Consider the following 25653-nt stretch of genomic DNA (forward strand, 5'->3'; position numbering starts at 1 on the left):
CTATAGACTACAGACGAACAGATATAGATGAACAGACAATCAAAAACAATCGTTGTAATTAATATGGGCTATTTCTAGTAATATTATCTCTTGGTACAAATATGACCAGAATAATAAAATACTTTCGAGCGATTATGTTCCTAGTTTCCGTTTAACTACATCAAATTAGAGATTGCTCAAAGTAACTGTTTTAAACCGAGTTTGTTAGAACCCAGCAGTATTGTTTAACTTGATACTCGTAACTCGTAACTCGTAACTAACACACAGATTGTAATTTACCGAATATTTCGTTTTACTTTAAGCGAAATCAGTATCACCTGTCTAGTTATAATTACTTGTTTGTAATAATAAATGACTAGAAAGCGCTCAAAATTTTTCGAGCATTTCGAATAAAATATGTATTTATTTTTTAGCTTACTCTTCTAATTATTAAGTTATTATTAACTTTCGATAAGATGCGATAAGAAAATATAATAAAATTCTGACCCAAGGTTTTCCTCGCGTAAGGAAGTTTGGTCGGTTTCAGATATACGAGTAGAAGATAGAACACGTAGTGGTTTCGTTTCTTGTGAAATGCTCGTTATATGATATATTATGATTAATGCATTCTCACTGTGAGTTTTCTTTCTTTGTTTGTTTCGTATTTATGCGCTTAATGTCTATGTCAAAAACGCACCAGGGTATTGGCCATTGGGTTCGATTCCCGGTGAGATCGCAATAATTAAATTAAATTCTTCTCAAGAATTAGTATTCTGCTCCACGCAGTCACGCTGTAAGCAATTACACATTGTGACTGTGATGACGCTGTATAAGTTATTTTTCAGTATGTTATAATATGACATGCGTTTGCCTACCATGCAGATGGTCTCGGGTTCGATTCCCGGCATGGTTGACACGAAATATTTATTTAAAACTACTACGATTGTTTGTACAGTAGAATATTGCATAGTCCCCGGATTAGCACCTGAAGCGTATTACCTTTTTTTTAAAAAAAAAAATGAAAATTTATTTATTAACCCTTACGGGTAATTAAATTCATTTTACCAAAATAATAATTTTTTTTTTATTCATTCTCTGTTGTTGATAATATTTCGTACATCTTTTGAAAAGTTTGTCTGAGTCTTTTGTTTTGTTTTGTCTGGTAGTTTATTGTATAATTTCAGTCCTTGATTTATTAGCCTTGTAATGTAATGTAATGTAATAGTTTGTGTTCCAATGCAGTGCTCTATGCACCGTTAGATGCGGAAAGGGAATTATGGTGATACAATGTGATAATAATATTATAATTAGCTGAGTCTCATTGACATTAATAATATTTAGCTATTTTTTAATCTAAATCTACGTCCACATACACACCACATTCCACACACATCACTCTATCTCTATATACCACACACCACAATCCGAACTCACAAAACAATAACACAAATAAAATTGTAAGTAAATACTTATTCTCATTTCGTCTCGCTGTCCTGTTTAGATATTTGCATTATGTATGTTGAGTTGTGTACGAAATCGGTGCTGTATTGGTTTATGTTTTATTTTGTAATAATGTATATGTGTTATACCAACATAGCATTGTGTACGCAACAATAAATAAAAATAAATAATCGATATTATTGCTGCGACGTTTTTCCTCTCATTGTTTTTCGTTAAACTGTATAATCGTACTTTATTTGCTGTGGGAAATTTCAGAACCAACACGGGCTTCTTTCAACTTTTCACCAATGTCACTTGTCAAATTGATTGCACCCAATTATGTATACAATCAGAGACATAATACTCCATTCATATATAATAAATTAAATGTTTTACCAGTTAAGGGTATTTTATGGAGCAAAATTATTATCCAACAGATGTTCAGCTCGATGTTTACAAATAAATTAGAACACAGCTTTTGATTACCTAGTTGTACCAAAATTTAAAAATAAATATGGACAACGTACGTTGGATTATATTGTTCCAAAAATATTTAATATTATGCCACTTGACATAAAAACATGTCATAATAAAAATAAAATAATGTTTTTATTACGAAAGTGGCCAGTAGACGAAACGTTCCTATATTGATTTATTATTTATGTAATACATTTTTTATCTCTCATTGAATACATTTTTGTTATTTTCTTAGGTTAACCTTTTCTTTTATTTCTTTCTTATTTTATTTACATTTTTTAGATCTTAATTTTAATAGGTAGGTACTTTTAATTTTCTTATTATTATTTTTTCTGTAGATATGAATTGAAATTTTCGACTTACTTTGTTTTTTTCATCTTGTTTTGATTACATTTATGAGCCCACACTATTTGTATATGTGTACATATTTTTTTCCTATATTTAAAATATATTCAAGTAAATAACTATTCTTTAATTTTAATTGTATTATTTTACTCTATTTTCTTGCTTTTAAAATAATATTTTTCAAAGCATCAAAAACAAAATAAAATATGTTCATTATTTTATACGTATATTATGTATGTAATCTTTTATTTGATTATTAATTAAAACTAATGTCTTAGCACCCAATGACAAACTATTACTTAATAGTTTATCGGGACAAAATAGGTTTTAATACTTTGTTTTCTTTATAATGAATTAATATTGTAATGATGTGTGTATTTTATTGAATAAAAACTTTTGGAAAAAAAAATGCAAAGAGTTATTACCGACAGGGCAATAACATCTTGTCTCTTATCACTCTGATATAATAATTATATATTTATATACATTTTTTTACCGTGCATCATGTTGTTTACAATATGTAAATTATGTTTTAATAATACTTTTTATATATCAATTTAATTCACTTTTAAATACTAGTTTATACATCAATCCATAAGGGTTTATCGAATAACCTGTCGATTGGTTTAATTTAAAAAATATATATTTCATTGACTCTATTTGCCTATAAAGTTGATAAGGGCCTTTTCCCGTGTATCTGTAGTAGTACAAGTATGAGTAGATCCGGGAAATACATACCGTAACCCCTGTGAAATACAATAACAGTTTCAGTTCATGTCTGTAGGTAACATATTATGACAGTTCGACTGCAGTACAAACTGGAACAAACTCAATTCTCGTTAAACTTCCGTACGTTTGTTGTAAATAATGATTCCATTTGACAATTGATGTATTCGCTCACAACAGTGTCATAATCGCGGATCACGAACATCAAACTGCTTATTATATTGTGGTACGATAATAGATAAGCTATTACTCCTAGCTCCTGGCTCCTGGCTCCTGGGTCTGCCGATGGTGAAATAATACTTGCACAAATGAAAAATTGTCCCATACGTATTGCTAAATTTTGTCTTTAGTCCATTATTAAGGCTCCAATATAATTGGCGAATATACAAATAGTACGAATAATTTTAAAAAGTCATTTAAATTACTAAATATTGGTTGTTTTCTTTTAATTAACATAATTAAATTAAATAATATACACATAGAAAGATAAATATTTTTTTAAAGACACACTGATAAAATAAACTAGGTCCTAATTGTTGCAATCAATATAGAGTAGTGTGAGAGTAAAGTAAAAGATAGGACTCAAGTGAAGTGATGTTTCGGAAAAAACTTAAAACCCACTTCTTCTCTAAATCATTTGAATAAATTCGTAGCATGTGACAACAAAATAAATTGTTTTAATTAAATTACAAATTTAAAAGCTTCAATTAAATTAATTGAACAATAGAATCACTATTTAAAGCGCCCTTGAGGTATTTAATTACGAAAATGGCGCTGTATAAGTTATCCGTAATAATAATAATAATAATCAACCATATAATATATCACTTACGCTTGCTACCAGAAATTTAGTACATAAGGCAAACCTATGCGAGGATAAGTTTACTTAAGTGTTACCTAGATTGTGTATTCTTGGTACAGTCAAATATTTGTGATAATTGGAGCACGTGGTAGGGATATAAAAAACATCTGAACATCTTTATTTTTTTTAAGTCACTAAAGTTTATAAGATTAAACAGATCTCGGGAGTCGTATATATTATTTAATCTAATTAAAGTCTAATCTAATGTACGTAATATAATAGATTGAGTCAGTCTTGTTCCCATTCCCGCGGCAGTGTCCCGGACTCTGAACTTCTGAATGAAAGTCTGAGGTCTGCTCTCATTTTCTTACACAATTATTTGCTTGTTGAAAATGGCCTCAAAATTAAATAATAGTAATTAAACATGTATTTGTACGCTTTTTTATATTTAAACAAAGTACAAAATAAACATTAAAAATCACATGTACGAGGGTTGCTACTTAAGTTTTGAGATAGACAAGTAAAAAAAAATATTTATAATCTAAAATAGCTTTATTGCTTTTCAAAATATTCTCTTTGAAGATCGATCCACTTTTGCATGCGTTTGAACCAATTTCGAAGCACTTTTTCTAGTCCGATTGAGGTACCTTCGAAACATGTGATTTGAACGTATCAACCGCTTCTTCAGGCGTCGAAAAACGTTGACCTCGCATTTTTTTTTTTGATATGCGGGAATAAGAAAAAAAAATGGGTTAAATCAGGACTGTACGGCGGATGACCCATCAATTCGATGTTTTAAATGCTCAAAAATTCACTTGTTTGAGCTGATGTGTGACAGCTTGCATTGTCGTGGGGGAAAGTGATTCGTCTTCTGCAATTGGTTTCCCTTATTTTTCCGAACACTTCTGGCAAACGAATAGTGGTATACCATTCAGAATTGACCGTTTTACGTTGCTCTAATGGAACGGTCGCGACATGTCCAGTTATTCCGATAAAACAGGCGACCATTTGCTTCGAAGTGCTTTGTGCGCGTACAACTTTTGTTGAATTTGGCTCGTTTTGAAAGACCCATACAGTCGATTGTTGTTTAGTTTCAGATTCATATGCATAGATCCACGATTCTTCGCCTGTCACGATCTAACAGACGTCTTTTGAAGCACGGCGATTGAAATTTTTTAAAACATTTCTTTGCACCAATCGACACGAGCCTATTTTTAAGCGTTTGTCAAATTATGCGATATTCAACGCGAACAAATCTTTTTGACGACTAAATGTTCATGCAATATTGAATTTATGCGAGTGGAGCTAATGCCTAAGCATGCCTCAATCTCACGGTATGTCACGTGACAATCTTGCAATACCAGTTTGCGCTAAGCATCGATTTTTTCTGGCACAACAGCTGATTTTGAACGACCTTCATGAAATTCGTCCTGTAACGAAGTGCGACCACGATTGAATTCAGAAAACCAGCAAAACACAACACAGGCTCAAGATGGTGTTTCATCAACAAAAGTCGCAGCGAGTTGATCAGTACACTTTTGTTGGTTTAATCCACGTCGAAAGTCATAGAAAGTCATCGCACGAAAATGTTCACGATTTAGTTCCATTTAAAAAAAAAAAAATTTTTTCAAGCAAACAACACAAACATCACTCGTATGACAAAACGTTCTGAGTACGTTTACCATTAAAAATGGCAAACTTTACGATGACAATGTCAGATTCGACATATTTACACTGGTCTTGCCATATCTCAAAACTTAAGTAGCAACCCTCGTATCATAGATAGATTCCCATAGTATTTCCACTCTTGTGTGGCTGTGATGTCACACTTGTTGACATACTATACAAGACTTTTTTTTTTTAATTATGAAGTTTTATTTTTTGTAATCCTCAAATGGACATTTTCACACCGGATTTGTAAAGCAAAATTTGTAAAACTATGCTGGATTTTAATGCAAAACATATTTATTATATTTACACGAAGAATGAATGTCCGCCAATACAGCAAAACATCTGTATAAGAGAGAGCAAGATATAACTCATAACAAGGAAGGCAGAGACGCTGTTCTTTGGCCAACATTGTGTGAAACAGATTCCGTCGGTTGTTGACAGTGATAGGGGACGCACGCGTATAATATGAGCGGTGTATTTACGATTTTAATGTAATGTCTTATAACAGGGTTAATTGTACGTTTATTTTTTTTTATTATGTGAAAGGAATTTTTAACAGTATGTCTTAATTTTTTTTTTCTTCAAATGTCTGAATTTTAGAATATTCCGTCTCTTGCTTGTGTGCATGTGGTAACACAATGTTACATCACTACGTAAAGGAATTATATACCACAGTCTTTTGAGAGTTAACACCTTATTCATATGTATGTAACTGGCTGCTCTTGTTTAGAGAGGGCGTACGTTTCACATTTATTTTATAATAAATTTCCTTACATTTTTTTTTCTTTTTTTATATTTTCAAATACAGGTATAGTAATAATTTCTTTCAAAATATAATTTTTATTTCCATGGAAAATAAATTTATATTTGCATTAGTATGAGTTTTCTGTTTCCTATTAAATAATTGTATTTTTCAAAATGTTTTTTTAAATTATCTGGGAGAGTGTTATATATTTTTTTGCCGGTAAAAGAATAGTGATTTTGTGCAGCACTTGTATTGCGACTGTGTAAATTAAATTATTAAATATTATCCAAATAAATATTCTGAAACATCGATTGAGTAGTAATGATTTATCTTTCTTTAATAACTTGTAGTATTGAGGTTATTTTGAATATATCATCCACGTTTTTTACACAAAGTTCTTGAAATACTAATTCCATAGGGAAATTACTCAAAATACCTCATTTTGCGTGAGCTGCATTCATTTTGTTTTATTTTATTTATTTATTATTTTACAATTTATGTATGACTTTTTTTACATTAATGATAATGTTGCGCAGCCAAACTTGGCTTATTTTCTTATTGAAATATGGAAAGGGGGTTTTTCTTTACCATCTAGCATCATTAACTCCAAATTTTAAGATTTTGAGTTATTTCCCTAAAACTGAGGTATCGATTTAATGGATAGGTTCTAGGTTTTTTTAATAATTATTTAAACAATATTTTGTTCATGAATTAAAAGTGGACGGAGGTTTGTTCTACATACATATAAAATCCTCCTAATAAAAAAATAAGTAATTTTTAAGGTTGCATCTGTCAATAGGTCAGTATTGTCCGTGAAAAATTTCAACGCTTATCAGTTCATGCTTTACCGCTTCGTTATAATTCTCAAAGCACCCTCTTAATAACCATCCGCAATTCCTCTTTCTTCTATAGCCCATACAGTGTCCATGCTGTCCGACTGCGAAATCATCTCCCATCCACCATCAAAGATGTTACTACAGTATCTCTGTTTAAATCTCGTCTGAAGAAACATCTCATTTATCTTCCTTAATCTCTCCCTCTTTCCTCTTTATTCGTTTTTCTCATTCAGTAATAGTATTGATTTAAGGTAATTTATATACAAATATAATTATTTATATTTTTGTATATCTTGAGCTTTTTTTCATTTTTTTTCAACGTTTTGCAACTTGACTTATGAAAATATTTATTTTATTTTATTGGTCTGTTTGAAGAAATTGCCATTTAGCAATAAGCCCGCCAATGTATGATTAACATTATGTACAAAAACAGAAATAAATAATATTTTTAAAATAAGCGAAGTCCTTTTTAAACCTATGATCGTGTAATTTTAATTACATTAATGAATAATAAGTTAAACTAATAATACAGTTATTCATAAAAGTTTTATTATCCACGTTTAAATTATTTGTCCTACTATTGCAGCTGCCTTGGAGAAGGGGGGGTCTCGGTGGCGGCAGTGGTGCCCTCGGCACACGGCCCCCGCCTGCCCCCGCAGTAGGGGGCCCCCCTCCTGCCCGGCCCCTTTGCCCTTCCTCGTCACGTCCATGAGGTCAGTACTTTTTTTTAAAAAAATATTTTATTTATAGTCCTGCGCTCTCTCAGTCTGAAGTCCTGAAGTCTCCGGGCGATTGTCATGTCACCCGAGGTCGGCTTAATCTACCCATCCAGATATGGGGCCACCTTTAGATCTTATATTTTCTAATTTCTCTCGACCTCTGTATAAAAAATAGCTGCCTGGCTACAAAGTCCCTTTTGATAGTTTTTGATGGGTCAAGATGCAAAAATTAGGTTAATACAATTTTATTCTTTTTAAACCATGTAACAGAAAACTAAAAAAGGCATTTATTTTCTACCTGTATCCCGGCGTATGAAGAATACAGTTATGTGTGTGAAATAGAACCGAAACCATTTACGAGTGTGTTCGACTCGATGGCTGCTCTCAGGTAAAAATTCTAAAGATGAAGTGGAGAGATAAGTACGCATCGTTGTGAAGCGGTTGGCGCGTTCGCCTACTATTCTCGAGACTTTGAGTTTGATTCCTGGTAGAATGGACGTGAAATATTGATTTTTAAAGGTTGTTTAATTAACTGCAATATTTCATTGTTCCTGGTCTGGCATGAAACGTAAAGCTGATCACTTTACCTTTATGTAACAGATTATTGAAATACGCTACATTTGGTTTGTCAGTAAAGTGCCCTATGTACCACTGAGTGCAAAAGGGGGAATTAATCAATTAATTTACTATCCACCTCTAGCAGCTCTTGTGTGCGTGATCCTCGGTGAAATATTACAAACTACTATTAAATAGTTTTTTTTATTATTTTTATTTATCTATTTAAGTCTTCGAGTCTAAAGAATGAGTACTTTTTTGGACGTATTGCTAAAATCAATATCTTACAGCCAATCAAAAAACAGACTGGTCAGAAAAAGAGTTGGTCAAAAATTTGTACTAAAAAACGAAAATATGTATAAAAAATTACGCATGAAAAAAAACCTAATGAATTCAAAATAACAGCTGTTTTTTAATGGGGAGATAAGACATGCACATATTTATTTATTTTATTGGGAAAACAAACAGCACGAGTATGTGCATAAATATTCCGCTAAACCGCACTCCTTCGCTTGCTGGATTTATCCTTAGTGTTTAAGTACTCGTAGAATATTTGTTTGTAATTTGGCTTAGGTGATTTCTCTAATATATAAATAAATAAAGTCGATTTCTTCGTATATTAGTGTAGGACACTCATGCACACACCAAAAAAAATACACTTAAGACAATCATTTAAATTAAGTTAAATGTAGCAAATGTTAAAGATAAGAAATCGAAAATATGTAAATAATAATGAAATTAATTTAATATCTGCTTCTCTCAATATTTCTATGATTAACTTAAATAATATATTTTATTTTATTCATATTAAAGGATGAAGAATGTGGAATCAGATAATGAGTTTGGAAGGAGAGAAAAAGAGGAACCGAGGAAAGAAGAGGGATAAAAATATGTATTTTAAAAAAACAATAAAATACATGGAGAGATTCTAAGAATATTTTATTTATTTATTTATAAATACGCCCAATGGGCATTTTTAAGGAAATATTTATGCATAGAAAATTATTATAAAAAAATTAGAAAGACTTAATGGTTTATAGTAGACTTTGTGGGAGTGGAAGCGGGAGAGGGGTGTTTATAATTGAATTTTATTCAGTGCTTGAAAGAAGACAACTTGTTATCAAAGAAATCAAGACTGGTATGTTTGTTGGCAGACCCAAGAATTGTAGGCATAGGGGAATAAAAACCATAGTTAGTTCTATGGTTATCGGTATGAAATAGTAAGTTTTGTCTGAGGTTCTAGTTGGGATATTTAATTTTATTGAGCTCAGTCGCATCAAAGAGTGAGTTGAGAATTTTAAATAGGACTAGAAGGTCGGATTTATTTCGACGATCTTGAAGAGAAGATAAGTAGATAATAAATAGTGTAGGTAAATCGGTTGCGGAGAGTCTGCGAGGTTGTTGATGGCTGAAGCTGATAGGTGGCGAGCGCATGCTCTTGTTTGTTGTTCATTTTTAAAGTTCTTTATTATTTGTATTCATTATTACATATTGCATTTTTAGCTAGGAAAATAAGGTATGTTTTACTGTTGAATAGGGTTACTAACCCCAGTAGAAAGTCAAAGTAACTTCTATTAATGTAATAAGTGTACTAGTGTGTATGTTTGTATAATGAATTATATTTAAAAAATATAAATTCTAAAACGTAAATGAAAAAATATTTTAAATACGAACAAATTAATCGTAATGGTTTATAAAAATAATCAACATAAAACGCGAAGGAAAACTTGCACGCTTCAATCCAAAAGCTTATCACGTAAACTTTCTGCCTTCAGAAGTCTCTAACTGCCTATTTCGTAATCGGAATATCAGCCGGTGCTAGTAGATCGTCTACAGTCTACACGACTAAGTATCGACTAACCATTCGCTCGAACATCTGCCACGTTATATAAACAGCATCTGAAAACAATTACTCGTGATATGTGTATTGGCTGATTGGCTCATTATTTCTTCGATGAGTTAGTGAGAGTGAAACATTAAATTACAAGTTGTAATGACTCGCCAATTCCGAAAACGATTCAACAGTCAATATTATCTAGTTATTAGTTAGCAGCTGAAGTTCATACATAATACATACCAAACTCTTGCGAATAAAGCGGTGTGTAATACGTAGGTACAAATGGTGAAAATTTAATGTACGTAATAAAATTATTCGATGTATAAAACAACAACTGCATACATAGTTTTGCGCTTCTGCTTATTAGCATAACTGAATATCGTTTGTTTTCAATGCCGACGCATCGCGTTTTATTTAATTCTGAAAATCTCCTCTCCGTCGTGTACCCCTACTCCCGCCAAGTTAAAAACTTGACTATTTCTAGTTTTATCGTCATCTATATATATACACGGGTAATATTATACTCTGCTCCAATATATAATATAAATATATTATATCCATATAACTGTATAACTGTGTACTATTTACGAGTATATGGTGTAAAGTAACAGTGTTGAGTATTTTCCGCTTGAAAATCTCACCGCCTGACGCCTGTAATATCATGTTCTATTTTCGTTATGGAAATTGAATACTTTAAACTTTTGTCTTAAAAAAATCTCAATCTTCATCTGTCTTTAAAAAATATACCTACGCCGACCTAACAGCCATCAACAAAAAAATCTGAAGGAAGCTAATTTTTTAATTTAATAATTTATGTGTATTTATTGTAATGTAAAATTATTTTGTATTGTTTTTTTATTTTGGAATAATTTTTCAGTTCAGTGCTGAAAATCGGCATTTATTTTAATAAATAAAACAATATATTTTCTGTTTGCAAAACAGTGAAGGGGGGTACAATTAAATAAAATTAGGTGTAGTACTATTATGTTAAATTATATTATAAGCAAACATATTAGATACTGTCTATCCTCACCGGGTATGGTAAATACATCAATTTTAAAAGTTTTTCATGTGATTTTTTTTCGTTTATAATTAAGTGTTAGCTATTTTACTTTTAAAATATTCAACTTAACCATTACATTGATATATTTGTAGAATGAACGGGCTTTACGCATAATCTATTATAATAAGAAATTATTATCCGGTTTTACATTTCTGGTTAAGATCATTATGGTGATAAAATATATAAATTTCGTCTAGTTGTCCACAAGGTTATGTTTTTTATAAAATAAATGTTTGTCGCGTAAACAATAAAATAATGTCGTAGAATTATCATCCCAACCGATTAATTGTGTCAATGTCTCATTCTTGGCACCGTTTCTCGCGTGCTCGCAACATACATACTCGTGTAGGAATATTTTCATTAGAGAAGTATCGGATATTATTGTTGCTTCATCTTATAAATTTTACACAATCTACTTGTACGTGTTCCCATATTCGCTTCGGACGATTTATCGAATTACGTACAAATAAAATACATAAATTCTTTAATAATAATAACGTTTGAAAAATTTAAGTAGCGCTATTTTTGTGAAAATCACCTCAAGGGCGCTGTACAATAAATACATATCTTAGCACGTCTTGCAGCTACAGAGCGCATGGACGGTTGGGATTCTAGTTCCTCGTCTCAAATTATGATATATTACAATTACGATATATAGGAGCTAGATAACAGCACGTCTTGCAGCTACAGAGCGCATGGATAGTAAGAAATCTAGCCCCTATTTACATTTTTATTTTTTAAATTGTTATTTGACAATGAAGTTTAGAGTTTAAGTGAAATTTTAAAAAACGAAATAAAAAGCAAATTTATAAAAATAGAAGTTAGATTACAATAAGTCTTGCAGCTACTGAGCGCATGGATGGTCGAAATTTTAGACCCCAATTACTAAATTTAGATATTTGATAGTTGATAACATTTACATAATATGATAAAAATAATATGATAGCTAACATCACAATCGTCTTGCAGCTACAAAACGCATCGACGAATGGAATTTCAACAATATAAGAATGATTTTAAAAAGTTAACAATACAAAATAATAAAAAAACACAATAAAAATACATTGAGCAAAGAACTAGTAAGTATGGCAATTAAGTGAACATGTAACAGCACAAAAAGCAAAATATAAAAAACTAGACAAAGATAGCAGTCTTTAACTTATTATTAAGGTTAACAAGATGATAGACGATACTCGAAGGGTCCCTGTTTTATTTTGGTATACAGTTTACAGGATCTATTGTCCTTTTCCTAGTAAATAACTGTAAAAACATTTGGTTCACATTTGGCTGTTCTTTCGTAGATGATAATAGATGCGCATCTGTGTGCGTAGTGTAGCAGGGGCGAATGCTCCTTATAATCGATTACATGCAGCTTACCATATTTTTTTGACATCGTATGTAATGTTTTATAATACTGTAGTATTATTAGGAAAAAACTCATCACCAAAAAAATATATTACTTTTCTTTGGTTATTAAATTTATATCATATTCCTTTATTCCATACAGCGACCAGTTGCGCCTCTATTGGCCAAAATTATTACTACTGGATTACACGAGATTACTCTGCTCCCTTTAAAATCACTAATTCAAATACGTCTTTAACCCAAAACTTTAGAATCTCATTCGAAAAATTACACTTGCGATTACAGTAAAATCTTGCAGCTTTCATTAATGCAATTTAGTCTTTCAATACTTTTTCATAAGGGCTAGTATTCTTTAAAATACATCAATTTGAGTTACGACAGTCTAAGGGAAGTGACAATATACGCACTCGTTATCTGTGAGAAAGAGATAACGAATATATTTTGTATGTCTTACACGGAAGTTACAATAATAAGTAAATAATTTAGCATACTTATGTTTCGGTGGTTTGAAAGTAAATTTGCTTTAAAATAAATAAATATTTTGATATTTTAATCGAAACGAATTGATGTGTACAGTGTGTACGTATCGTATATTACAGATTACACAGATTACACAGTACAAGTATAATATGTGTCGCGTGTCGGGCATGCAAGTCTGGTATAGTGCGAGTGTGGTTGTGGTAGTGAAATTCAGTAGAAATTATTCGCCCGCTGGTCACCACAGACCACAGCACACCCATAATTGGATTTGCGGAAATGACTGTCTACCGTCTACTAACTTGTAGTCACAAACTACTGCAGGCTCTCATGCACTATGCACTATACTACATGAACACAGTAGTGTATGTTGCATTTGCTAAGTTTAGCGTATCCGACCGTTGGCGGTCACCAGTAGCAGTAGAATAGGTATATAAGTGCTACTGAAAGTGAACTTGTGTTTTTTTATTGAATTCATAATATATTAAATATCTGCGTTCTAATAACATAAAAAATTATAGATAATTCCTTATACCACTCTCACACGCATTTGTCTAATATTATCAAAAAAAGATATTGATGTTGATAAAGATGTTGCGCACCTATCTTAAAACGAAAAAATTCAGACCAAAATAGACACCAAGTCATGGGAACGATACGCACCATCCATCGATAACTGCACTTGTGTATGTGCAGACCGTCTTCCAGGAATCAGCGAGCAGACTGTAAGTCACATGTCCGACAGTAACTGCGGTACCTACAATCTACAAAAGCTTCTCTTCGGATACCTTTTTTTATTTAATTAACCATAATGTTGAAACAGTTCTTTTATTATTTTTTTTACACAAATAGCACGAACAATTGACAAATTATTTACTATGCTAAATGTTTATTTTTTGTAAATTTTTTGATATAATTTTATTTTCTTCCGATAGCAAATATAAGTAAACAATATTATATTTTTTTTATATTAAATAAATACACATATTTACATTAACGTTTCCCATTACGTAAAATAAAAAAACAATTCCTGTGTAAATAATGGGGAATACCGTCTTACAATAGTTTGTTTTTTTTATTTTTAATTATTAACATTTTTAGGATAATATATATAAATTACAAAAAATATATGTTGGACAACGGTGTTTTAAATCAGTTCTACACCAAAATAGAATTATAAATGTAACTTTTCACATCTTTCTTAAATATATTGTATAACTGGCTGCACTTTTCATCTTCTTTGTTCATTTCATAAAATAAAAATATTCCTCTGTAAGTATACTGATGTTGTGCTGTAGTTGTTTTTAATTTGGGAATTAAGATATTACCACCTGTCCTAGGTCGCGTACTTACGTTTTGTGACCTAGTAACAATACTATTTATTTTGTCTTTATGTATTTGAAGCAAACGATTCTTTTTATATATCAATTTTATATCTAGAACCCTAGATTTTTTAAATAATTGAACAGTGGGAAAAGAAAGCGGTTTTTTTTTAATAACCTTTATAATTATTCTTTGTATTTTTTTGACCGGTAAAATATTTGTTTTAAAGCACCACCCCATTTGATTATTCCGTACTGTAATATGGATTGGGCTAATGCAAAATAAATTGATTTTAATTTTTCGATGGTTAATATATTCCTTAATCTAATCAATACATAGTTTTCTCATTCTATTGACAATATTATTTATTTGCTTCTTCTATTTTATATTTTTATCAATTATAATGCCTTAATATTTTATGCTTATTTTTTCAGTGATTTGAAGGCAATTATCATTATAAAACTGATATCCTTCATTGCATTTTGTAGTGTGCATACAAATATTTATTGAAGGTATAACTTGTTCTTACAATGTAAAAGTGGTGTAATATGTTTTTTAGTATTCAGAGACAAAATATTGTCATCGAACCATTCTTTCAATTTTTTATATCCATATTTGTTTTTTTTTTTTAATAGATTTTTATTTTTTTTTTTTTTTTTGTCGGCCACGTGGTGTAATGGTCAGCGCATTTGCCTACCAAGCAAGAGGCCTCGGGTTCTATTCCCGGCATGGTTGATATGAAATATTTATTTCGAAGGGTGTTTACACCAGAATATTTCATGGTCCCTGAACTGGTACCTGAAGCGTAAGACTATTCATCTTATCTTCATGTAACAAAAAATCAAGATACGCTGCGATTAATGTACCAATGCAGCGCCCTATGTACCAATAGGTGGGGAAAGGGAATGATGATGATGATCATTTTAATTTGCTAGAATTCCACTCGCCCAAGCGCTTTGTCGCACAGCTTAACATTTTCAAACACTAAACTTTATTGTTCAATTAAAACATAATGTAAATGGGGGCTAGATTACTTACCGTCCATGCTATTGTGACCATAACAATGGAATATCGTATAACGGGCCATATTGAAAATAATTTTGATTATTGATCAAAGGAACATTCTTTTTAAAGCTTTCCTAATGTGAAATATTTCTTACGTTTAACCCTTTATTATTTGTATGTTGGATTTTAATTCCCTATAAATAAAATAGATATGGACCCTAGAGAAAATATCAGAGGAGTGAAAACTACCATAGAGGCATATCACTTATATGCACAGCATACAAAATCTTCGCCACAATATCAAAACAGCTTGCCCATCACATACCGCACACCGCATCTGAGGACATGAGTCTCCTTGGCGGTGCGGTGCCCACATACACGGAAAATTTGCTCATTGTCAAACGAGAAAAGCTGCCCAAAAGAGTTCTCTGAAATCTTGTAGCCTTAGCATCTCTGTGCTGAAAGAAAGTAATCAATAACAATATCAAAACAAAGAATTGAATCATACGCAGAAAATATACTGGGAGAGTATCAAGCAGGTTTCCGAGCTGGTAGATCCACAACAGATCAACTATTCTCCGTTAGGCAAATTTTGGCAAAATGCTGAGAGTTTGACAAATAGTCATACACCAACTTTTCATCGACTTCAAACAAGCATATGATAGCATAGATCGGGAATACGAAATAATGCTACAGTTTTAAATCCCTTCAAAACTTGTCAAATCAGCCATGTCAGACTCAAGATGTCAGGTCAAAATAGACGGAGAACTAAAGGAAGACTTTGCAGTATCCCAGGGATTAAAACAGGGAAACGGCCTGGCCCCATCTTTTTTTAATATTGTGCTTGAACATGTCACAAGAAGAACTCTGATAGACACTAGCTCCAATATTTGTTATAAGAGTAATCAACTTGTTTGATATGCGGATGATATCAACATTGTCGGGAGATCAATAACAGCCATTAAAGAGGTCTTTGATCCCTTGGAAACAGCTGCACGAGATGTGGGACTGCAAATCAATGTTGTTAAAATAAAAATGATGTCACAGAGCAGAAACCCATCGCACAGAGCAAGAGGCTATGTCTAATACAAAGATAACTACTCCTTCGAAGTGGTCGAGCAATTCACCTACCCGGGCTCTAGTATAACTGAGAATAATGAGGATCCAGCAGAAATCAGAAAAAGAATCACAGCAGCTAACAAAACATACTTTTCTTTGCTGCCAGTGTTTAAATCACGTAACGTCCACAGGAAAACCAAAATTATCATATACAAAACAATTATACGTACTGTATTGGCATATGGGTGTTAGGCGCTAACACTGACAGAAAAGATGGCTGAAATGCTGGACACTTTTGAACGAAAAGTACTCAGAAGAATCTGCGGACCAGGGAGAGAGAATAATCAGTGGCGCATTCGGTATAACGAAGAACTGTACAATATCTACCAGGCCCCGAGCATCTCGGCACATATGAAGTTGCTTAGATTACGATGGGCCGGACATGTACAGCGAATGCCTGACTCACGCGTCCCTAAAAAATAATGAGCGGGCACCCGGGAGGAAAGAGATTAGAGGGAAGATCCAGGCTGAGATGGGAGGATGAAGTGAGAAAGGACGCAGCAAATTGGAAGACGGCGGCTGAGGACCGACAGAGTTGGAGGCAAAAGTTGCAGGAGGCCAAAGCTCGATATGGGCTGTAGCTCCATCAGAGAGAGAGGATTTTAATTCCTGTATCTTTATTTAAGTCTTTTAGGTGATTTGCGAATTCGGAGAAGTTGTTATTGCGAAGACACCTCATGTGCTCTTTAACACGAATACCAAAATTTCTTGATGTTCTTCCAACGTAAACTGAAGGACAAAATTGCATTTTAATTGGTAAAATACTGAATCATTTTTTTAAAATACTTTAATTGTTTATTAATATTGTTATTTGTATAAAAAGCAAGTTTGACATTATTTGGTCAAAGTTTGGATACATTTGTGGATATGGTATTTACGTAAAGAAAAGTCCCGACGAAGAGACGGATACGTTTTGAAACCGGTAGATACAGAAAAGTAGGTAAGTGGTAATACACAAATATTTAATAAAATTGAGTATACACCTACAAAAGGAGCTTATTGTGAAGTTATTAATTAGGATTTCGAATGTAACACTTGTTTTAGTTTATTAAAGTAACAGGTGTTAATTTTAAAACCAAACAAAACACAAATCTATGTATGCGCAGACAACCGGTAGTCGCGTAGCCTGTAGCCTGTAGCCACTGCCCGCCGTCTCCCTCTCCATCCGACTTCTTCACTGTCAATGTCCTCGGGTCGATGTCAAGATTAATAAACTTGAATGTTGCGCGCTGAGCGCTGACTATGCAGAACACGTCGCATATTGTTACGCACCTGCGAATGCATTTTCCGAGCAGGAAACCGCGCACGTAACTTCCAGCTTCTAAAGTCTACCAGTGTACGGGATTATAACCTGTCATTGGCCGGTTAAGGTGGCCACTTTACACACCGTGTAACATTCACCATTTTGCCTATGTTAGAACATTCATATTGCTTTAATTCTTCTATCTGTTAATTTTTTGAGAGCTGAAACCTCCATTAGTGTTGTTAAGATTCATTTGACTGAATTATTTCACATACCAGACCGCGCCTGATAACCTTTTTCAATGTTTATACTTGTTCTTAGACTAGTTGGTTTTATAAACAGACATGTTTCGAAATTCTATGAAATGTCTCTCTCGCCACGGGACACCCCACATTATCATTAACTTATAAAAAAGAATACGCAAATATTAAAAAAACAAATACATAAATAGGCAAAATGTTACACAGTGTGTAAAATAGCCACTTAAACCAGCCAACGACAGATCATAAGTCCTGTAAATCAGCAATGTTTTAAGAACGTCCAAATGTTTGTAGACAGGCTGGATTCCTCCCTTAGGTGTTTTTTTAGATCTAAATTTGTCGCAACAGAGAGGGAAAACATTTTTGAGGAGGGAACATGGAAGTCTGGGCATTCACAGGGCTTATGACTTCCGATTTTCCTTTTCTTAAACTTTTTCCATCTGTGTTGTAATATGTTAATCATTATTTTACGTAGTTTTAGATTTTTATTTCTAAGTTTTTGTGGTTTCTAAATATCTTACATATTTCAAAATATATTTTTAAAATGTGTTAAGTCTCTCACACTCTCGCTAGAGCTAATTTTCCCTGCCCAATACGGGGCCGTTTTCCAATAAAACGTATAAATAGTATAGCCTTTAAATTATTGGTTTTAGTTCAATAACTTTGTCGAAGGAATGCGCAATGAACAATTTAACTTTGTAGAATATAGAGGGCATTCAATAGTGCCATTATGTAAATAGTTCGGACAAAACTTCCCCCATTTTCCTCTATTTTTAGTTACGTCGAGTATTAATACGTAATACTACTCGACGTCTTTATTAGCGATTAGCGATTAGCGATTAGCGGCTGAACTTGGGGCTCTTTGTGAAGTCGTTAATAATTTACAATATACTTATTTTTACACTCCCCCATAGTTACGAGTATATGTTGCGTGCGAACCGAAAATATCCATTCATGTTTTCCTAATTATTAACGTATTATATTACTACTGATTTATTTATTTATTTTATTTTAATTCATTTAGCACCTCAAAATAACTATTTCGCAAGTGCAAGATTCTAAGATTAATTAATAATTATTGTCAACAGAAATCCATTTAACTCTAAATAAGTTTAAAATCTCAAACGTTTAAAATCAATTTAAGAAATACTATTATACTGTTATTAAAGTTGATAAATCAGAGCAATAAAAATCAAATCGCCGAATCAAACAAAATCAATGAATTTTTTTATTGATTATAATAACTTTATAACTATTTATTTTATTTTTATTTTCTTTTCTTTTATTCAGGAAACATACAGTACGGTTACATAGTTTTATATTTTACACAAATAGACTTAACTCTAATGGACCAGTGAAGTTTCCATATTATATAAAAGTTATATGTAAGGTTATATTTAGTTTGTACACAATCAATAAAATAAATGTAATATGCCGACCGGTTTTAGAACATGACTTTTCCTTTGTCAAATCTTAAAAATGAACTTACACTAATTATTAAATTTATATTTAAAGCACTCACTTTGTAGTTATTCATTATAATATAATTTGAAACCGGTCGGGAGAAAAAAAAGGTTAAAAACTTGTATTTATTTATTTTATTTTTACACTAAATATTTTTAATCTTACTAAATAGCAAGAACCTAAATTACTTTTACTTGGTATTTAAAGTAAATACGCAGTTATATTATTTAATATGGAAAATCACAAAGTTAGTCCTCCAAATATTATGTTTTACGATAAAAAAACCACTGCATACAATCTATCAGCAAAATTGATGCAAATTAATTCGGGATCCTCGGTTTAATAGGGGATGAGGTCCGTTGTCTGCGCATATATTACTGACTGGTCAGGGGAAGTGGAATAGCGTGATAAATAATACCCACCGAGGGTGTACCGAGAACCTTGGGAGCTAAAATTAGATTGAGGCTTCTCTGGAAATAGAAAACTTGGAAAGTTCTTCCCTCCCCCTTCACCGTCCGTATCCCTTCCCTTCGCCGGCATCCCCAACCCCCACTCTTCCCCGCGCCTGGGGACAATGGCGACTGCGTTTCGAAGGATGTGTTTTCAGGATAAAACGAGAGATATTATACTCGTAGCTATAAGAACGATCGATCCGAACAATTTCACCCCTTTTACTGGTATTTTAGACCATTTTACCTAGAAGTTGCTTCAAATGCCGCTATTCAATATCCCTTATACTCTGGTATAATGTCGGCATAGAATGGATTAAATAATAAACATACTGTAAAATGTACAAGTCTATAATGAAGTTGAAAAGTTTGAAATGATTTTAAATTAATGCTCGCAAACGAAATCTCGTTAGTAAATGTTTAGACTGCATACTGTATTTTATGCATAAATCAGAAATTTGAGCGCTTAAATGAAACCATCTGGCAAAAGATTTTCCATAATATGACACAATATGACACGCATAATTATTACTAATCAGACGACCAATTCATTTACTCGTTTCTATTGAAAAAAATATTCAAGACTAAAAACAAATCAGTATCGCTATTAATGAGATCATTGGGTTGTGGTCATAATCGGGTCGTGGTCCGTGGCTAGTATCGCGGCTCACCGGCCAGAGGTCCGAGGTTGGAACCCCACTCTACCCCAACTTGATTTCCAAAAATTGAAATATTTGGGTAAATTATAAGAACGCTAATATTTTTTTTTTTTTTTTTTTTTTTTTTTTTTAAATAGTTCATTACCTAACGACTTTCCTAAGCACCGCTCATTACAAGTATGTACAATATGTACATAGATGTTGCTATCTAAATGAAATTGTTTTTGCTACTGATAAACCATAGTGTAGCGTGTATATAATAATCTAGTATCTGCTATGTTTATGTATGCGCTTTGATAGGCAAATTAGCTTTACTTAACACTACCATGTTTATCCAATATAAATATCACGTAACACTCCTCGAGGTAACCTTGAATTTGGCGAGCTCCGTAATGGGAATAATTTCCTCTACGGTTAGCCACTACACACTACACTCTACTCGCAGTGAGTAGTGAGTAGTGACTCGAGCGAGGGCACCCTATCTACATCTACAATCTACACTGGAATCTATTCAGCATTATTACGAGCACTACGTCACACCATTGCACTGACCCGAGCTTCTTCATCGTATCGGTATATCGACTACGGACTACGGGCTGTAGGAACATTAGCGTTATATGATCATAACATATGCCTAATCTCACATATGAGGGGCATATTCACAATTCACATGAAATGTTGAAACTGCTGAATACTGGATTGTTATCTTATCTCAATTGACCTTACCATTTGTGTATAAGTTCTATTGTGTCACAACCTTATTTAAAAAACGGCCGTTTTGTTATTAAAATCAATTAAGATATTTTTAGTGGAAATTAAAAACGGGTATTTGAATAATGAATTATGAAAGCTTCATTTGAAATTAAAGCTCGTTTCACATCATATAATGTTCTTCTACTAGGTGTATTAATTTTATATATTGTTCAATTTACGAAGTTTAGATGTATAACGAAATCAGACTTAACATATTATGTTGTCTAATAAACTACTAAACTTAAAAAAACAATATTAATCTAAAATTATAATTGTAATAATTATACCAAATTGGTTATGATTAATATTTTATTTAGTTTACCATATTAAGATTATTAGAAACTATAATTTCCCTGGGTCAAATAATAACTAATTTCGTACGACTTATTCTACGTACTGTTTAATCAGACGTAGGAAGAACGTGTGTGAAATAGACTCGGTTGCTGATTCTGCGGTAAAAATCTTGAAAAAAGATTGAAGCGTTCGCCTACCAAGCATGCTTGAGGTTCTGGATGCTGTTACTGATAGGGTGGCCGTGAACTTTTAGTCTTCCTTTCGTTCAGTCTTACGCCCAGATGCCAAGCATGGTAGGCGAACGCGCCAACCACTACACTACGCGGCGGACTTCGATCTCCACTTGATTTCCCTTTTCGGGATTTTTATCTGGGAGTTGCCATCGGATCGAAGACACTCGTCCGTGGTTCTGGTTCTATTTCTCACACATAACTATATTAGCTATCCACCCGGATCTAATTATCAAAACTTAAAAAGGACTTAGAGAGACATTCAATTTAATTTTATGTTGAAAATGCAAAAAAATATTGGGTTGTGTTTGTTTTTGTTCCAAATGACGCAGCCAAAAAAAATATAACAAATTAGTCAATAATACATAACATCTGCACCGTACGCTGCGCAAATATCGCGAGCAGCTTTGGCAGCTTTATTCCCTCGATTGAACGCAAACAGAAGATGTCGAAAATGCTCACTTTCGTCTACTTGACATTTGTAAGCTTGTAAAAAAATAATATTTGTAATGTAAAAGCGTACACAATATCTTGCAGAGCGGCAAATTTTCCTACCTTTACCATTTGGTTTTACTTTTGGTGTTCTTTTTTAAATTTGGAAAAAACTGTCACAACCTATGTTTACACCGAATACATAACAACCTTTTGAGGTTGATAAAGAATTGCCAGGCAGAACATTCAAATTAGACAATTTCTGCTCAGTTTTTCAGGCTGAACTACTCGCAATACGAGAAGCTCTCGAATGGTTATTTAAAAAAACCACCAGAGAGGTGAGTTATTGCAAAAATATTATCAGATTGTCGTTCGGGCGTTCAAGCTATAACTGATACTTGGTCGGTGAATCCATCAATTGTAGATATTCAGAGTAAAATTAAGCATCTAAAAATCAGAGAGATGATGATTCAAATATGCTGGATAAGAGGACATGCTGGTATCGTAGGAAACGAGAGAGTGGATGAACGGGCAATAGCCGCAACTTGTAAAAGAACGGCACCTTTCTTCTCAGAATTTCCCCTTAGCTTTGCTAAACGCTGTATAAAACAAAATACGCAGCAGCGTTGGCAGGATCATTACCGCGCTTCTTCTACAGGTAAAATCACTAAAATGTTTTTCCCAACGCTGGCTGATGCAGCAAACTTCCGTCGTCATCACCAAAATACTTTCGAAACGACTTAAATTTTTACCGGACACGGATCTATGAAATGTTACATATATAGGTTTAAATTAAGGAATGATGACTATTGTCCATGCGATGATATTTCTTCACAGAGTATCGAACATATGTTGTTATTTCAGTGCCCATTTTTCAGTTTACAACGCCATAATCTTGAAGCAGAATGCAGGAAAGATGGAATATCTTCAACAGATATTCACACTGTCGTTAAAAGTAGTTATCACGCGCCATTGTTCTTGGACTTTGCAACGATGGTGATTGGACTCATAAAGGTAATAAACCAAAATCAGTGATCGAACATCCCATTTCCATGACAAACAAAAACGATTTGTTCCGAGTAACTTAGCCTTGTACATGACACGCAAGGCTACTAAATACAGGGGTCCAAATATATATATAAAAATGAACAATATTAATTGAGTCGTCGCAATGTCACAACAGGAGCCTAATAATGTGTCAAGTGCAGCGTCTCGCATCGGTCGGCTGTTGCGGACGAGAAAGGTCGCTATTATTGCGAGACGGAAGTCAATAAAACAAGCTCAAACGCAGCCTTCGGAGCTGCCTGAAATAATTACATCGCATCGTCATGCGGGGATACACCTACGCCTGGTATAAGTACTGCCATATAATGGGCAGTCTTCTGTTTCCCTGCACCGATTTACCGCACCGGCGAACCTGAAGTATGACGTCATTATACGAGCTTTGCGCTTAACTTTACTGTATTCGCGTTTTTCGCAATATTACGTTATAAGTATATTTGACGTCAATACGACGTTTAAAGAAAAGTTTCAAATATTATTATTTATTTATATTTTCTATAGTATGTGAGTGACGTTGTTTTTATTTTCACGTCCCGGCCTGCTAGAAATTAAATAAGAGTGTTAGGTTGTAGCCACGAGGTTGAGTCGTTAAACCTTATTAAATGCGTGTTTGTTTTAAATGAGACATTGTATGCAAAAAATATAAAGTGTCCATTTTGTACATTAGGTGTAGGTAGGTACCTAAACAAGGAAACCTTTTACACTTTTTCCTATTTTACATTTTTGTTTTCATTTTGAAATATGGGCATAGTAAAATATGTGTCAGTTTCGTCTTATATTTTCTGAAAAGAAAATTAATTTTCTGGAAGAACGCTAAAAAAAATATCTGTAAAAGAATAGTGGTTTTAGGTAATGAAGTAGTTCAGTGTTTTTTTTAGAAACATTATTATTATTTGTAAAAAAACTATTAAACTAAACCATTTTTTTATGTATCATATTATCAGCGCGGCGCTGTGATTTAAAAAATCTATTTCTAAAATTACTCCGCGCGTGACGTTTCAAGTTCTCTTCTCTTCTCGAAAAATATCATTGTAAACCTTTTTGTATTAAATAAATAAAAAAATACGTTATTCAATATTTTACCCTTTATACGAACACTAAAAATGACTGATTGTGTCTTACGCGTACGGGCCCGTTTAACGCGTAGGTCCAGTAAAATTGGGTGGGTGTGAAATATGTGTCCACATATTTCTTATTTTCCTTTTTAGTTTCATTTATTTAATTTCTACTCGCGGATGAAAATTTTGCTAAAAGAAATCGCGTGGAGATTAGCCGGCCTCATGGTGTACTGTTTCGTGTTTTTACCTGCCTAAATGAAATAATTTTTAAAATATATATTAGGTAACGAATCCATCCTATGTTATTTCATGCTACAGTAGAATGTCCGACATGTCAGTGATAGTAGTACATATATGTCGTTTTGTAAAGCGCTGACTCCCTCATCACCAGACTGGTTTGTAAAATGCTCTCTTTCATCACAGAAATGGTAGAATACACATGCGTCTTTAATTGTTTTGTAAACCGCTGTCTCTCTCTCTCTCTCTCTTATCAACGGGCTGGTTCTACGTAAACGTCAAATATTTTAGGTTATAAAATCGAAGTTTACTTAGTATATTACAAGTTTTTAAGAGACTTTGGTGTTTAAGCTGATTTTTTTTCCGGAAGGGTCAAAGACCATTGCAATAATAAAATGGGAATAAAAACTCTATGCACAGCTCGTACCCCTCAATGGAACTGGGCGCATCCTGCCGGATGGTGTACAGAAACCGACATTCAACAATTGTGTTTTTTTCCAGTGGACTGTCAGCACCGGGCGCTCCCCTGAGTCCCGCGCAGACCTTCGGCTCCATCCGCTCCTTGTCGGGGCCGCGGGAGGTCGCCAGCTTCCCCCTCTCCCGCACCCCCTCGCCGCCCCCTCACAAGTAAGCACTACCGCTACTACCGCGAGTCTAGGTGACATGTCTAAATCTGCCATCTTATAGGAAAGCAAAACCGAACTTTTTAAAATTTATTAATGCTTGTAACTTAATGTATATTGACATTATAATACTCAGTATTTTTGTGGCACTTGCTCATTAGAAGCACATTGCGATATCATAATATGCATAATTATCTTGCTAAAAAAATCGTAGAGATACGTGAGTGTTCTCCAAAGAAAAAAAAATAAAACTAACAACTTAAAATAGCCAAATTTAGACTTACGAGAGTGTACATCTGCGGTCTGATTCTGAGTCCGTGATGTCGCATGTTTTTTTTTTAAACCAAAACTTGATAACATCGGCCAAAAACAAGTTGCATTTATTTACAATAAACATAAGAACAA

The 25653-nt window shown here is 33.1% G+C and overlaps 1 protein-coding gene across 8 annotated transcripts in view; it reads left to right on the top strand.

The window, feature by feature from the left end:
- Positions 1-25653, top strand: part of LOC148280403 (uncharacterized) — a 103796-nt gene that overhangs the window by 74372 nt on the left and 3771 nt on the right. For all 8 annotated transcript variants that reach the window (XM_088228451.1, XM_088228452.1, XM_088228449.1 and 5 more), the window contains 2 exons: positions 7608-7734; positions 25127-25252. In XM_088228451.1, coding sequence (XP_088084577.1) covers positions 7608-7734; positions 25127-25252 — 253 coding nt within the window. The remainder of the gene's footprint in view (positions 1-7607; positions 7735-25126; positions 25253-25653) is intronic.

The sequence above is a fragment of the Micrasema longulum genome, unplaced genomic scaffold, assembly GCF_059751315.1.
Source record: "Micrasema longulum isolate JH-2025_06_02 unplaced genomic scaffold, ASM5975131v1 h1tg000582l, whole genome shotgun sequence".
NCBI classification, from domain to species: domain Eukaryota; kingdom Metazoa; phylum Arthropoda; class Insecta; order Trichoptera; family Brachycentridae; genus Micrasema; species Micrasema longulum.